At 52.9% G+C, this 15,523-nt stretch overlaps 1 protein-coding gene and 2 non-coding genes across 3 annotated transcripts; 2 read left to right on the top strand and 1 right to left on the bottom strand.

Annotated features, from left to right (window-relative positions):
* Positions 1 to 5,527: 5,527 nt before the first annotated feature.
* Positions 5,528 to 13,583, bottom strand: LOC119054995 (butyrophilin subfamily 2 member A2-like). Its single transcript, XM_053655948.1, has 10 exons — positions 13,347 to 13,583; positions 11,481 to 11,507; positions 11,046 to 11,072; positions 10,558 to 10,757; positions 9,663 to 10,010; positions 9,042 to 9,323; positions 7,222 to 7,419; positions 6,778 to 6,798; positions 6,657 to 6,683; positions 5,528 to 6,059 (listed from the first exon to the last, which is right to left on the bottom strand). Exons 4-10 carry the CDS (start codon positions 10,640 to 10,642, stop codon positions 5,914 to 5,916), a joined length of 1,107 nt encoding a protein of 368 aa, XP_053511923.1. The 5' UTR covers positions 10,643 to 10,757; positions 11,046 to 11,072; positions 11,481 to 11,507; positions 13,347 to 13,583; the 3' UTR covers positions 5,528 to 5,913.
* On the top strand, positions 12,970 to 13,041 carry TRNAW-CCA (transfer RNA tryptophan (anticodon CCA)). Its single transcript has one exon. It is a non-coding gene; the product is annotated as a tRNA-Trp (tRNA).
* A 454-nt stretch (positions 13,584 to 14,037) lies between the features above and the next one.
* On the top strand, positions 14,038 to 14,109 carry TRNAM-CAU (transfer RNA methionine (anticodon CAU)). The gene has a single exon. It is a non-coding gene; the product is annotated as a tRNA-Met (tRNA).
* The last annotated feature ends 1,414 nt before the right edge of the window (positions 14,110 to 15,523 follow it).

The raw sequence follows: 15,523 nt of genomic DNA, 5'->3' as shown, positions 1-15,523 counted from the left end.
GCTCAGATGATGTGATGTTGATCTATTTTCCAACTGATGTGTATGTGATCGGTTCAGATTTTTCTATGTTATCAACAATTCTGTAATAAACATTTTTACATGTAAATCTCTAAGGCACAAACATTATAACACACCCCAGCATTTTAACTTTTTTTCCCTAAGTGATTACCTGCTAAGATATATGTGACCACAAATAAATAGCCGTTTGCTTTACAATTCTAGACACTAATTTCAAAAGAAGCTTCTCTGGCTTCAGACATTCAGTTCTGGAGACTTGCTGGCCTCACCCAGTCATCGGAACAGACTGTGTTGTTTGCTCACCGAACCTTTGATGCCAAACTCCCAACACCCTCCTTTCTATGTCTTTGCTGAGTTTTTTTTCCCTTTTTCCTTTCTCCTTACAAAAATACCTCCCTGTGTCCAATTCTCAGGTGGGATCCCCACCTTCTCAATCTGCAGACCCTTGAATAGACCTGCTTTTCTCCCACCAGTCCCTGTCTCTCCATTATTGGCTTATGAGCACCAGGCAGCCCAACCTGGGTTTGGTATCCATCTCTCTTCTCCAATATCTAGGAACGTGCTCTCTGGGATGAGCAGGAGACACTGTGAGGGGTCTTTGTCCTCTCTGACCTCAGGAAGTTTCTAGAGATGGGCAGGTGTCCAGCATCGTGGTCCCGGGTGACTCCCTCCCACAGGTTTCCCAGCACAGACTCACCTGCCCTGGCTGCGTGCTCCCCCTGTGCCCTCACCTGCAGGCTCACAGGGCCACACTCCTTCTCTGGGTGAGGGACACCTGCAGGCTCCCCCAGCTTCTCAGCCTCCCTCCTAAGAGGGCCTGGCTTTCACCAGCTCCCTCCAATTACCCTCGGCTCTCCCAGCTGAGAGTCACAGAGCAGGGGCACTTCATGGTTCTCTATCATAGGTTAGTCTTTGACCTGGAAGGAAGGGTGGGGACCAAAAAAGCTTCTTTGCTGGGAGAAACAGAGCAAAGTCCCTCTTGGAAACACTGGTTTGCTGAGTGGCTCAGAGCCCTGTGTCTTATCAGTTGCTGGGTGGACACCCAGAGGCTAGTTAGGCATGAACTTGGACTTTGTGTTAGAAGGAGAGATGTAAACCAGCCCCAGCCCTGACTCCGACCCTCTGCGTCTCTCTGTGTGGTCCACTGCTGGAATCCCCTCTGGGTGTGGGTGTGTGTGAGCAGGATCTCCTGTGTACACCTGCTTCAGACAAATTAGCACGTGACAATGTGTGAGGAGAGGAAGGGGTGCAGGAAGTAAAGGGTCACTGTGGTCCTTTGCTAACGCCTTTGACAGCAGAGCCCACTGAAGGTGTGACAGGGAGGGCACAGACCCCCGCCACCTGTCCTGGCTCCTGGGACACTCAGGTCTCAGGTCCTTTCCCAGCAGCACTCTTCCCAGTTCCCACGGGCGGTGCTGTCAGGGGACGATGGGCAGGTTCCGCGTTTCTCAGAGAAGTTCATGTGGGGCGATGCTGAGAAGGCCCACTCACCTCTGTGCCGCATCTGAGCTGCACGTGGGTTTCCAGGTGTGTTCACTCCTCTCCTGCAGGGTCTGTGTCCTCTGAGGCTGGACAGGAGAGGCTGTGTCTGTTAGGGGACTTTGGGGCCAGCAGGGTCTACCCGTGGCCTGTGGCCTCCAGAGAGTCTATTGCAATCGTGTTTCAAAGCAAACACCCAGCATCTCAGGGACTCTGTGCACATTTTCTTTCTCCGCTGTCAGTCTGAAGCACACTGGGCACAGCTGGTCCAGTGGGCTCGCCTGGGCTGGGCTGATGCAGGTGGAGTCCAGGCTGCAGGTCCACCTGGCCAGCTCCATGGGTGTCTCCATTCCTGGGCTGGAAGCTACAGGACTCCTGCTGCATCTCTCTCCTCTCTTCTAGGCACCCTTCATCTGACCTTTGTCACGTGAGTGATGGGGAGGGAAAGGACCCACATTCCTCAGGGCAGCAGGGGTGGGAGAACAAGCTTCATGTTCAGAAGCTCTCAGCTCTCCAGCCACACCCTGGGGTGTCAGACCGTGTTATTGGGGAAAACAATACAGACTTTTCTCATTGAACAGAAAGCACTGAGTTTGAGATGAGGTGGTATCATTAGTACTTCTAGTCACTTTTTCTTTCCTGGAGACAGGGGGGATCCACAAACTATTCGGAGACAAGTCACAGCTACAGGAAATGGGAATGTCAGCACCCACAGGTAAGGTTTCACTGGGATGCACCCAATCCAGTAGAACCAGGAGGAAAACGAAGTTCCCACAAAGTGCTCCCTGGATCCGGCCCTGCCAGAGCTACTGCAGCACCAACGGGCACCTCTAAGCCCTGGTCCAGCAGTGACCCTGACGGCTTTTACGTTTGTTTCCAGATCTGATGTTGAGCCACAATCCAGGCCAGAAACTCGGTACCTGGTTGAAATAGCTCCTTCCTGCATCCCATAATAAGTCTTACACAATCCCAGAATGCCCTGCTTTACTGACACGTAGACTGAGTCAAGTAGAACCCCTGTGTTAAAAAAAAAAGCTGGCCAACCTACACTTGGACTGGTTAATCCCAGCACTTCTGTTCCCAAGGAGTAAAAACCCCTCACCCCACATGTGGGGCAGGGACCCCGAAGCCCCAGCTCAGGGTTCTCCTCCTCTGTGGTGTCTCAGTGAGTCTGCCTTTGCTTTAATCAGTGTCCCTGGTCCGAATTCTCTTATATCAGGAAAGAAAGATAGAAAATGAGGGTAACACATTCATCTAAGACTGGATTACAAGAGGGGTTGTGGCAGGAACTGCATGGTCCTCCAAGTCAAAAATCTGTATATCCAGCCCTTAAATAATAATAATAATAAAAGCTCCAGATGCCTAGTCCAGAGAGAAGAATTTTCTTGTAGTTTATTGGCACCTATTGTGGACAATAAAGGGGCCACTTTCTACACCTGGCAAGCTCAGGGGAGGCCTGCATGGCGAAGCCCACCACTTCAGAGACTGAGAGTAACCACACAGAGTTACTGTGGGGAGTTCCCTAGTTATTAATAAGAAGGGGAGAGAAGGAAATGAGACAATCGGCTTCTTAAAGTGGGGAGTATACACCTGTTTCCCTCACCAGGAAGCCACAGCTTCTCCCCCAGAGAGCACAGCATTGCTCCTCCAAGGGCACCAGCCCTCCTCCACCCCCTCCTGTACCAGAGTGTTGCAGGCAGCAGGGAGAGGAGAATGAACAGAGAGGCTCATCAGTCTAACTAGGGGGTGGACCCACTGAAAAGTCTGTGATATCTTGGGAAGTTGACTGTCTATATTAGGATTTTGAAAGTACCTTTCTTGATTTTTGAGAGGGAGGATAGCAGAGAGAGAGAGAACTACCAATGTGAGACAGAAGCCTTGATTGGGTGCCTCCCATAAGTACCCCAGTGGAAGATCAGACCCTCAACTAGGTAAGTGCCCTGACCAGGAATCAAACCCCAAACCTTCTGGTGTGTGGGGACGATGCTCCAAACAGCTGAGCCTCACCTTCCAGGGCTGAGCAGCCATTTTGAAAAAGCACCTGGTCTGTGTCAAACCCAAGCTGATATAACCCCAGGGGAGAACCATGCTCTCTCTGTGCCCCCAACTCATCCCGATTCATCACTCGAACTAGGACTGACCCACAATCCAGGTCCTCACGTGCACGGAATCTCCTAGGATCAACACCTTCAGGTGAGGGTGTATGTGCATGTGTATATGAGAAAGACAGAGAAAAGGAGATAGAGATAAAAATAGAGAGAGAGAGAGAAGGGAAATGGAAGGGGGAGGAGGAGAATATGGAGAGACTGAGTGTCAGTGAACGTGAGTCACAAGGCATTTCTTTTTCCCCAAAGATATGAGACTCCATGCTAGGGATCGTCAGTCTCCTCAGAAGACCTGTTTTACCTGCACACTGGTCTCCACTCCCTGCCCCTGACTCCTACACTGCCCCCCTTCACCCCCACACAAAACTTTATTTACAATCATCACCAATAGATTAGTGAGCCTTCAAGGTACTTCTGGAAGGAGAAATAATAGGTCAGCCAAAAGCAGGGACAGAGTCAAAGAGCCTTGCTGGTCTCCTTAGGAGAAGAGGACAATTGATCACCACCTCTCCTCCCTGTCCTCACCAGAAAGGTACCCTCACTGTCTCCATTTCTGTGCATCCTGAGGCTCTGAAGCCATGAGGCTGGGAGCTCAGAGTCCCAGGGAGGTGAGGAGACACCCCCTGCATACAACTGAGCCTTTGCCATTCTGCAGGAAGAGGGGTTGCATGGCTGTGTTTGTAGAACAATGGGGGAGGAGCCCCAGTTCTCTAGGCCACAGGCCCTGCAGACAGAGTCACTACTGGAGAAGCAGAGAGACTGGGCCAGCTGCAGCCACAGCAGAGGGACCTGGTGGGGAGGGGGCAGGTTGGGGACAGAGGCTCAGGGTTGCCCTGGGTGGCTGCTCAAGGCAGGGGTGAGCCTCTCTCTACCTCCAACTGTTGAGCACCAACCATCTCAGGCAGATGCAAGTTAAATCATTGCCCCCAAGTGTTTTCACCAACTGCCCCTGAAGAAAAGGCTGCTCTCACTGGGGGAGCTCTGCCTGGGGTCAGATGAAGAGCAGGGTTGGAGGTGAGGGCTTCCAGGGAAGCCACAGACAGGACACACAGTGACAGTCCCTGCCTGTGGGTTGATATTGAGAAGGGACAGTCAATGCCCAAATAAGGAAGAAGGGTATTCTCACAAAGTAAATTCCCCAAGCAGAAAGTGAAACCAGAATTATCTGTTTATCTTGACTTTGAATTTTGAAATGCCTCTCAGTCTGTTGCATTCTCCAGGCTCTGGTGCTGCAAGTGAAGAAGGATCTGGAACAAACCAGTGACCACAATGACCTCATGGGGTGATCTGACCACAAATCTGTAACTGGGCAGGTCAGGGTGGGAGTGAGGCCCCAGGCCAATACCTCTTTAGTAAGAGGTTTTCCTCACCTTAAGCAAACCCTGTCCACTGTCCTCGGGCACCCGGATTAACCTACATCTGAGAGGCCAGAAGTCACCCTGTTCTTCAGACCCCTTGGAGAGTGATTGCCCTCCAAGGAGCTCAGGGTCTTGTTTTCTCTCCTTTCTCTCTCCTTCCCGGCATCCTCACGTCCCCCCCACTGAGGGACTGACCACACGCGGAGAGAAGCTGCACACCTGTCACTCTCCAGACCATTCAGACCTTCCCCCGACTATGACGTCAGTTTGCCTCAAGTTAACTATCATAAACTCTACAGGGTTCCACGTTCTCACATGAACAGATATGAACATCCAGTCTTCCATTAAGCCAGACAAAACAAATTGAACAATGCCGTAGCATTAATTTTGTTTTCCAAAAACATTATTTTTCACAGAACATGTTATTCGCATTAGCATGTGATCACTTAATCACTATCATTTAAACATATATAAATAAATATATCTTCAAAGCTTTTTCAGTCCAATATTGAAGTTAACATCTCCCACTTCCTGACCACATTTTCGGATTTGCACATTTTTCTCTACATGACAAAGGATCTTTTCAGTTGCAAACTTTCCAAATTGGCTTCAAACCCCAGAGACCCTTTCCCTCCCCCTCTCAGTAAAGCACTCAGGCCACTTCTTCTAAAACAGATGCTGGGCAGTGGAGGGTCCCTTCACTGGCCCTGTGTTTTCCACCAGTTTCTCCAGGTGACATATGACTTAAGGGACTAACAGGGCTCTCTTCAGAGGGTAGGAAAGGACAATGTCCCTAAGAGTCAATCGGCCACCTGAGAGGCGCATCTGGGGACAGATGCTGGGGAAGTGTTTCCGTGCAGCCTTGCTTTAGTGCCTGGGTCTGGAGCCACCATCTGGGGACAGGAGATGCTTCAGACCCTGATGTCCCACAGACCTGCCCACCTGCAGGTGTGTCACCGAGCCCCCTGCACGTCCACTGTGGGAACAGGGTTTTCTCCTTTCCCCACCTTGCTGTGTGCGACGGTGACAGTTCTGAGATTCACCTGAAGTGGAAAGGTGCGAGCACCATGGTGTCTGGTGAAGCCTGGGGCTTTGCTCCCTTGGAACAGAAGGGGATGGGTCACACATGCTGGGTGCTCATCGGGGGCAGGAAGAGGATGCTGTGGCTCCCCCTGGCCCTGGCCTTGTCCTTGGCCCTGCAGGCTGCACACTGCCAGCATCAGGGCACTCCTGGGGCAGGAAGGCATTCCTGGCATCGATTTGTCCAGCCCTGAGCCAGGCTCGGGGCAGCCCACTGCTGTCCCCCGCGTCTCCTCACTGCGCTCTACCTTCTCCCAGGTTACACCTGGCTGTGCACTGTCTTCTTTGGGCTAATCCAGGGGCCAAGAGCAACAGATAGTGAACTGTGAACTTTGGGGAAGTTCACTCTGTCTGCTTGACCAGATGATTGTGCATGAAATTCTATTTATTTTTAATGTGGGCAGAGGGGTGGCTAAGGAAGCCCAGAGTTGAACAAGAGCCCTGGGAAGTCCCTGTGGGGAGAGCTGGGGTCCTCACGCTGGGTAAGATGCTGCCAGTGAACAGGCCCCTTCCCTGTCCCATCACTGCGGCTTCCTGTACCTCTCAGGTCATGTGTCCCCTTGGCTGGCTAGTGGGGACGGCGCTCAGGATATGAGGGGATGTCAGAGACACTCACCAGCATGCAAGAGGCCTCTTCTCCACCCTGTGAGGGCAGAGAGGGAGTGAGCTGCATGAGACAGGAGCAACCAGCAGAATAGACATCGTGTGTGGGGTCTTTGGGGAAATGCTACACTTACGCAATTCTTCTTGAAGTTGCTCTGCAAAGTGAGCAGAAACAAAGGCGTGTCCTCCACAGAGAATTGTGAATTTGAGTCTGTGTGAAACTGAGGCCTAGGCCTCCCTGTGAAGTCACGGTCCCCTCCCCGACATGCAGGGACTGGTCCTGATGCAGGACCACGAGCCTGGCTGGTATCAGTGCCTATGGAGGCTGGCTTTCCTTCAGCAGCACCGCGCTCTCTGTACCTGCCGGGTGAGTGGGTGCCACATTTGGGGGGGGGGGCAGAAGCAAGTTGGAGGACTTAGTGACCAGGCACTAAACTCCGAGCCTGGCTGCCATCTGCTCTGTCCCCTGTCCCCCAGGCTCCAGCTGCCCAGGCTGTGCCTTTGAAAGACAGCTCCTGCCCTCGTGTGCGTATTTCCTCCCATTAGACGCTCTCTCTCTTTCCCCGCATGTTCTTTACCCAGTTCTTTCCGTGCAGTTTCTTCCTCTTTATCTTCAAAATCTCTTTCCAGTGAGAGAGTTTCTTTCTCCTTGTGGCGTTTCGAGAAGAGGCCGATGATCCCGACGATGATGAAGAAGAGCAGAGCCGGCAGGAGGACAGCCAGGGCCACCCCCCAGGCAGGCGCGCTGGGGATGACCAATACTTCTGGAACAAAGACTACAAAAGTCCCCGTTACTGAGACAAGGGGGACCCAGGCGAGAGCGCCCCTGGGTGCACCTCTGAGGAGCTCCCTCGGGTCCCTGCTCTGGCCTCTTCCATCTCAGAAACCACAGTGGGGACCACAGCGGGGGGGGGGGGCGGGGGGCACTGATGAGGACAATTCGCATCCGTGGACCCAGCCTACAGGCCACCCCTGTGGCCCACATAGCAAATCTGCACTGACATCTGCTGGGGGCACTGGAAACACCCCGTTGTCAAGGAGACTGACAGACGCCCAGAGAAAGCCTCCCACCAACTCAGGCACCCACCTGCCCCCACAAACAGGAGCAGCTGCCTCACAAGGAAGCCTGACCCCTAGACAGTTGTGCCCCTGTCTGCCTCTAAAACCCTTCCCGTAGCCCCAACTCTCTCAGGGAGAGGCTGCCCTCCTGGTGAGGCCCTGCAGCCCCCAATCCATGGGTGGCTTTCCCTTAAACAAAGGATGTCAGCGGGTCACTGAACAGTTCTGGTTTTGTCAGTTGACAGGGCTGAGGAGGCAAAAGAGTAGACGCCTCTGCAGTCACTGTTGGAAGGACCAGGATGAAAAAAACCGACAACTGTCACCAGCCCCCCTGAGCCACCATCACTGTGGCCTGGTTACTGCACCACCCTCCTTCCTGCTTCTGCTCCAATCCCAGCCATGGCTCCTGCCTCACTGAGACTCAGCCGAAGGCTCCCTGTGACCTGCTCTGACTCCTCTGGTCTGGGCCCCTTCCAGGTCTGCACTCCCCTCCTCCCATTCCCCCTGCACTCAGTCCTTCCACCCACACCTGCCTGTCGGGTTCCTTGAAACTGCCAGACCTGCTGCTGCCTCAGGCCCTGGGCGCCTGCTCCTCCTGCTCCTCCTGCTCCTCCCTCACTTGCCCTGGTGCCACCTTTTCAGTGAAGCCTCCCTCACCCTCTAGTTCCATCACTGCTCCCCTGCTTTGAGCCTCCATATATCCTTTCCCAATTAATTTTTCTACAGCATTTCTCCCCTCTACTATATTAGTTTAATGAATTATTTTACTCCTGGCTTAGTTGTTTTATAGATACACTTTGCTTTTCTAGAAGGAGAGCCCCATGAGTGAAGGGATCTTCATGCATATTTTTACTGATTTATCTCCTGTTTCTAGAACAGTGCCTACAACATATGTGATCCATGCTAAGTGTTCGTTGATTGACTTTATGAGTGTGTGTAGGTACTGACTGTCCTAGTTCTGTGTAGGTACTGACTGTCCTAGTTCTGGGCAGGAGGGGAGGCCTCAGCATCAGCAGCACCAGGTGCACACAGCCCCCTGCCCCCACCACGCTCCACGGTGTGTGACTGTTCTGAACACACAAACAGCTGCAGCATCAGGACCACAGGAGGGAAAAACGATCAGATTGGCCCTCAGAGAGGAGGCTCCTCCTCCTGGGACAGGAGACTGTGATGCTCCCTGTGAGGAGGGGAGAGGCCTCAGCTCAGCTGCAGCCTCAGCTCCCTCAGGGCCCAGGACCCTCCCAGCCCTGCCCCTCCCCCAGCCCCACTCAGGCTCCAAGTGTCTGCTGAGGGTCCTACTACCTCCAAGGGACAGGCCCCCAGAGGGCAGGGAACTAACCTGGAATGAAGACCACAGTGTCCCTCTCCTGGCCCAGCAGGGTGTTGTTCACCAAACAGGATGCATTCCTCACAGAGCTGTCCTCGACAATCACGGTCATGGTGACCCTGTAGAGGCCATCTGTGTCCTCGGTGTAAGCTTCCTCCAGGGCGGGCATGATCTCACCATAGGGGTCCCTCCACACTGCATGGGGCTGTGGGTACCACCCTGTGGAGGTGCACTCCAGCCAGACGCCCCATTCCTCCTGGCCCTTTATCTCAATGAGGGGCTTAGACCCTACACCTGGGAACAGACAAATAGTCTAAAATGTCTCATTCCAACACATGTTACTGGTGAGGAGCCTGAGAGATTTCTGAACCCCAGCAGGGGTGCACTCTGCGGGGTTCCACCTTCTTCCCTGCTCACGGGTCCCCCTGAGCTTACTGTGCTTCTCAAGACTCTATGCCCACAGCTCTGAGGGACACACCCACTCACTCGGCCCTCAGGCAGGGGGAGCCACTCTGCCAGGTAGAGGGGAGGCTGGACAAAACCTGCTGGTCTGTGAGGGGCCTGAAGTGCAGAGAGAAACTATCCCCAAGGGTTACACAGTGATAAAGCCACCCAAGAAGAGAAACGTCTCACCTGCCACCACCAGGCGCATGATGGCCTCGTCATAGGACCTGCCTTGTTGGAAATAACAGCGGTAGATGCCGTTGTCACGGGCCGTGACATTGTGAATGACCAGGGCCACCTTCCCTTTGTGAATGTCTTCGATCATGAAGGTTGTCCGTCCTTGGTACTGATGCATCTGCTCCTCTGTCCTCTCGCGCTGGCCCTTGTACACCAGCACGGCGGGCGAGAACTGAGCCCGGAACCAGCGCACCTCCATGTCCACGGCACTTCTCTCAGGCGACAGGTGGCAGCTTAACATGGTGTCTTCTCCCACCATGGCCAGGATGGGCTCAGCTGGACCCACGACCGAAAACTGGGCTGTTCAACAAAGTGGCACAATCAGGCAGGCACTGACGCTCAAGGCAGGAAAGAACGTGGCCATTCCAGGGGACAGGCCAGGGGTTCCTGGGCTGAGGATTGTGGATTGTGGGGGCCCGGCTGTGGCTGGTCAGAGCAAGAGATGCCTAATGCGTCTCTACCACGGCTGCCAGCAGCACAGAGGGGCAGACCCTGAGCCTCTGCAGACCCTGGGAGCGCAGAGGTTTCCTCCTGTTCCCCAGGCCAGCTGGGCACCGGGAGCTCAGCTTAACCCGGAGCTGTCCAACAGGCAGCCACCAGCTCGTCCCCACGGACACGTGTGGTCCAGGTAGGACCCACAGAGACAATGGGAAACTTTGGAATAAAAGAGAGTTAAATGTCTCATTAATCATTGACATTAATGAAAAGTTTGAATGATGGTGCTTTGGTCATTTCTGGTTTTCTGCCTTTGTGTTGGGTGAGGCTGGTTTGATCTGAGCTAACTCCAGCGGAATGAGGAGGAGTGAACACGAGGCACGGAGGGGTGTGGAGTCGGGGCGCCCCCTACCTGAGACCAGTGCAGACAAGCCGAGGATGGGGAGGAAGAGCAGCGGGCGAGGCAGGGGGACGTGCAGGGGAGCAGCTGGCTCCATAGCTCCAAGGACCAGTCACAGGGTAGGGCTGGGGGACGGAGCGCAGCCTGGGGGTGCAGACGTGGAGAATGTCCCAACTCTCACAGAGTAGGTGTGACTGTGGAACACGCCATAACTGGAGGACACAAGTGGCAGCAGCAGGGGCAGGAGCTTGGTCAGGTCACACCCTCCTCCCCACAGCCCCTCCCTCCAGCCCCACCCCTCCTGCCTCTTCCTCCCACACAGACCTGTGGACCCCAGGACAGCCCCTGTCCCTGGTCCCTGGGCTCTTAGCTGGTGGGCACACCTTTGAGACCATCACCTCAGGTCACAACCCAAAACCATCCCAGTCAAAATTCGGAGAGGAAAGAGGGAGCAGCGGCCCTTGAGGGTTTGTCCTGGGGACACAGAGGGATCCACTCACCAGGCTGGAAGAGGGCCATCTTCCACTCTGGAAGGAGGAGACACAGACAAGGAAAGGTCATTCTTTCTGTCCTCCCCCACCCACTGTCCGCACTGAGCCCCTTCTCTCTCCTCTCCTCAGTCTCCTCCAATGTCCACTCGCCTCGTCTACAGCTTGTGGACCAGGCTGAAACCTCTCCCAGTGCTGGGCTTGTGTCCATCAGGCTGGGGCCATGGGGACTTGACCAGGCTGTGCCAGGTGTGGGTGTGTGTGTCAGCAGGGTGAGGGGACACTGCATCTGGAAAGTCCTCTCTGCGTGTTCAGACAGGAGGGGGTGGTTCAGCCACAGAAAATGAGCCTCTGAGCTTGATGTGGTTACTTCTCACCCAGCAGGGAAATGGTTTAATTACTTCCCACACAGGAGCCAGGAAACCAGAGAGCAGCAGACTCACTCACCTGCATAGTCCTGAGACCGGTCCTCACCTGCAGTGGAGACAGAGTGTCACCTGAACTGTCATTTCTGAGTCAGTTCCTTTCTGTTCCTTGTGCCCCCCTGTCATCTTTCTGTTTGCCCCCCACCCTCCCCACCTCTCCCTCTGCCTGTTCCCTCCCCCAGTTCCCCACCTCTTTCCATCAGCTGCAGCTCAGCACCCCCAGGCGCCCTGCACGGGCTGTCCCAGGGTCACCGCACAGCTGTCCTCTCTCTGTCTGCACAGCAGTCACCTCACATCCAGGGTTTCACTTTACAAAGTTTCAGTTACCTTCAGTCAACCCTTGTAGGAAAGTGTTAAATGGAAAATTCCAGAAATAAACAATTCATAAGTTTTAAATTTCACATCACTCTGAGCAGCATCATGAGATCTTGTGCAGTCTGCACCGTCCTGCGCCCTCACACACCAACCCTTATTCCGACCCATCTGCCCTGCGGACCTCCCCGCCTCCGGGTCAGTCACTGAGAGCATCTCTGTGACAGATGGACAGTCACAGTATCACAGCGCTGGTGTTCAGTCACCCTTATTTTACTTAATACCGGCCCCAAAGCACAAGAGTAGTGATGCTTCGGGTGCTGGTGTGCGCGCCAGCACTGAGTTTATTTGAGCCAAACTGATAACTTGGGCTATGGGGGCAAGAGCTCAAATGCTCCTGAGAATAAATTTTGCAGCTTATTTTACGCATTTTAATTTAAGGAGGGGCCATATTTTGTTTCCTTTTTTTTCCTCCTTATTTAAAAAAAGAATAATTCTAACATCTGAAATAAGCCAATTATCTTTGTTAACATCAACCACTCTATCTATGGAAGAAGTTAACTACTGACAAATGGAAGTTGCACCACCATCTCTGCTGAACCAGGCTGGCAATGTGGGCAAAAATGCACGTAAGAATTTCTGCAAACTTCCTAGCAGTAACTACACCAGCGTTTACGGGCAGAGAGCTCCCCCTGTGCCGGGTAGGCACACTGCACCTGTAAACTCACAGCAAGCCTATGAGGTCGATGAGGAAAGTACAGATTCCAGTTTTCCCTCAACAGATGGTCATCTTCTGGCAGCACCCACTCTGCAGATCCCTTCCTCTCTGAGAGGCTGAGGGTCCTCCTCAGCCCTTGGTTGTTTATTTTCAGAAACCCCAGTTTGCCCGCCTCCAACGTGCCCCTCCCCCAGGTCCCTACCCTTCCCCACGCTACTCCGGAGCGACCGATAAAAACAACAGAAGTCCTCAAAGTGTCTATTTTTTTCTTTGGTGTAAATACGGAGAAGAGTTGGTAAGAAAAGGAATGAAACAGAATCCGAAGAAGTGCAAATAGAAGCAAGTCGGCAGCAGAGAGAATCAGGGGTTGGTTGGAGGAGGGAGCGAGGCACGGCTCCATCCAGCTGCGCGGTGCGCACCAAATACCAGACACGAATCCCATAGACCAGGTGGACAGATTTCAGGAGGCTAGGCCCTGGGAGACCTCGTGGCGCAACGGTAGCGCGTCTGACTCCAGATCAGAAGGTTGCGTGTTCAAATCACGTCGGGGTCAGCTGGGTTGCATTTCCCCCCCTTTTTTACTGCCTTGGGGTGAGGGCGTTGGTCTGTAAAGTTAAACCCTATGCAGAAACAGAAACATGCCTTTCCTTCTTTCCCTGACCTTGGACACCCTCCTTAAACACCTCAACAAAGTGAGTAAACAGGCGAGAATGCACAACATACAACACTGTTATTGAATTCGAAGGGCCTGTTTCTGGGTCCGTGGAGACGTTTGGTGAGCTCTGTTATGGCAAACACTCTGCATTTCACTCCTCACCAGCCCGTCCAACCCTCCCGGGCTCCCCCCTCCACACTCACTTCTGTGCTGGAGGGGCCCGGCCGCCGCCGTCTCGGAACCGACCCAGACCATGCGGGGGGCCTGCCCCGCAGCCCGCCCCTCCGTGCGGGACAGACAGGTAACCAACCGGCAGGCAGAACCCGCACCCGCAGGCTCGGATTATAGGGGATGAGCTGGTGCACTGGTGTCAGTCCTCTGGGCTAGAAGGTCCCGCGGTTCTTCTAGCCCGTGTTTAAATAAGCAACCCGTGTTTAAATAAGTCTTTATTTATTTTTTTAAGTGAAGAAATGTGCGTTTCTCCCGCTCACCTGTGCCTCCAGAACGCGCCCCTCCCCCAAGGGACTAGGCCCCACCCACCACGTTGCAGCCCGGAAGGAGCGAAGGCGCACGCGCAGCTCACCGGAGTTTTCCAGTTTGTCTCCTTTAGACTTTACGGCGGAGCGGACGTTAGTTGCACGTTCGGTGCGGTGCAACGCGCATGCGCCCGCTCGCCCGGGAACGGGGTCGCTCACTGGGCCTCTGCGCCTTGTTTCTTATTAACTCTCTTCTTAGAAGTTCGAGTCCACCGCTGTCGTATTACTCGTATTGCGAAGGACAGATCACTGATCTGGAAAAAGAGAGGAAAAAAACCATTTAGTTCTGAAAGTTGGAAAAGACCCAAGTGAAACTAAAAACAATCTGAATATTAACTACGAGGTCTGTGGTCACGGCAGCAGAGTGGCGCAGCGGAAGCGTGCTGGGCCCATAACCCAGAGGTCGATGGATCGAAACCATCCTCTGCTAGGTTGTCCTTTTGCTTCTCTGTCCAGAACAGATCTGCCCCAGTACGAGGCTGCTCTCACAGTTACCATGGGGACCATTAGAACGGGGAGCCAAGAGAGAACCTTCCCTTGGGTTACAAGTCATAAATCTTGTGAAATGTGTGAGTCTTTAAATCACGCGCAGGTGCTTCGTGTTTTATTGTTTGCATACAGATGCCCCCACCTGCCTCCTCCCCCTCCCCCACCCTGCCCTCACCATCCCCCTTTCCTCTGACCATCCCCACCCTGTCCACGGTGTCTGTGGGTCGTGCATGTAGGTTTCTTGGCTAATCCCTTCACCTTCTTCCATCCAGTCTTCCCTCCCCACTTTTTACCTTTATATAAAAAGGCTAACAACCTTTTTACATAAAATAAAAACCCAACAAAATTCGCTGTCTACTATCTGCATATCTTCTGTAGTGAGGTGACTAAGTCTTTAACCCCCCCCTGTAAGCATATGAAAATGTCACAAGAGAAATGCAAATTAAAACAACAATGAGATACCAGACGCACCTATTAGAATGTCCAGAATCTAAAACGCTGACAACATCAAATGCTGCCAGGGTGTAGTGACAGAAACCCTCAGTCACTGCTGGTGGAAGGCAACAGGGTGCAGCCACTGGGAAGACAGTTTGCTGGTTTCCCAGAAAAGCAAACGAACTCTTCCCACAAGATCCAGCCATTGCAGTCCTCGTCATTTACACAAAGGACTTGACACTTATGTCCATACAGACCCCCGCCCACAGCTGTTCAGAGCATCTTTACTCATAATAACCCAAACTTGCATGCAAGCAAATACGCTTCAGTGACGGAGAAATAAACTCACACACCCAGGCAGTGGAATATTATTCATCTTCATACACAAGTGAGCTACCCAATCATGAAAAGAGGTGGAGGGAACTTAAATGCATATTAATAAACGAAAGAAGCCCATCTGAAAGGAGGCACATTGCAGCAAAACCATGGAGACAGTAAAATGCAGGGGTGTGCGGGAGGGAGTATGAACAGGTGAGCACGGAGGGTTTTCTGTGCAATGAGTACACCCTGCATGATGCTGTAAAGATGGATATGTGTCCGTGCATTTGTCCAAACCCATGGAATGTACAACAGCAAAGGTGAGCTTTAATCAAAACCGTGGACTTGGAGTGATTACACTGTGTCAGTATAGGTTCATCAATTGTAGTAAATGGACCACTGCGGTGGGGGGTGCTGATAATGGGGGACGCTGATAATGGGGGACGCTGTGCATCAGCACCTTCCTCTCAATTTTGCTGCAAACCTATATCCACTCTTAAAAATTAAGTCGAGAGAAAGTGTTTTGAAGATCGGTCAGTGTTGAAAATAACGTAATGATGAGATTTAAAGAAAATCTATGTATATAAAAGAAGAGTTGTGAA

Source organism: Artibeus jamaicensis, unplaced genomic scaffold (genome assembly GCF_021234435.1).
Source record: "Artibeus jamaicensis isolate MK-2021 breed Jamaican fruit bat unplaced genomic scaffold, CSHL_Jam_final scaffold_1689, whole genome shotgun sequence".
NCBI lineage: Eukaryota > Metazoa > Chordata > Mammalia > Chiroptera > Phyllostomidae > Artibeus > Artibeus jamaicensis.
The sequence above is the reverse complement of the archived record's forward strand: the minus strand, read 5'-3'. Positions and strand labels throughout refer to the sequence as shown.

Excerpts from the sequence above, each read along its gene's own strand:
- LOC119054995 (XM_053655948.1), bottom strand. The coding sequence starts at position 10,642 with ATGGAGCCAGCTGCTCCCCTGCACGTCCCCCTGCCTCGCCCGCTGCTC. Across the intron at positions 9,324-9,662 it reads CATGCGCCTGGTGGTGGCAG|GTGTAGGGTCTAAGCCCCTC; the intron begins GTGAGACGTTTC and ends GTCTGTTCCCAG. Across the intron at positions 6,060-6,656 it reads AAGAGGCCTCTTGCATGCTG|GGAGCAAAGCCCCAGGCTTC; the intron begins GTGAGTGTCTCT and ends TTCTGTTCCAAG.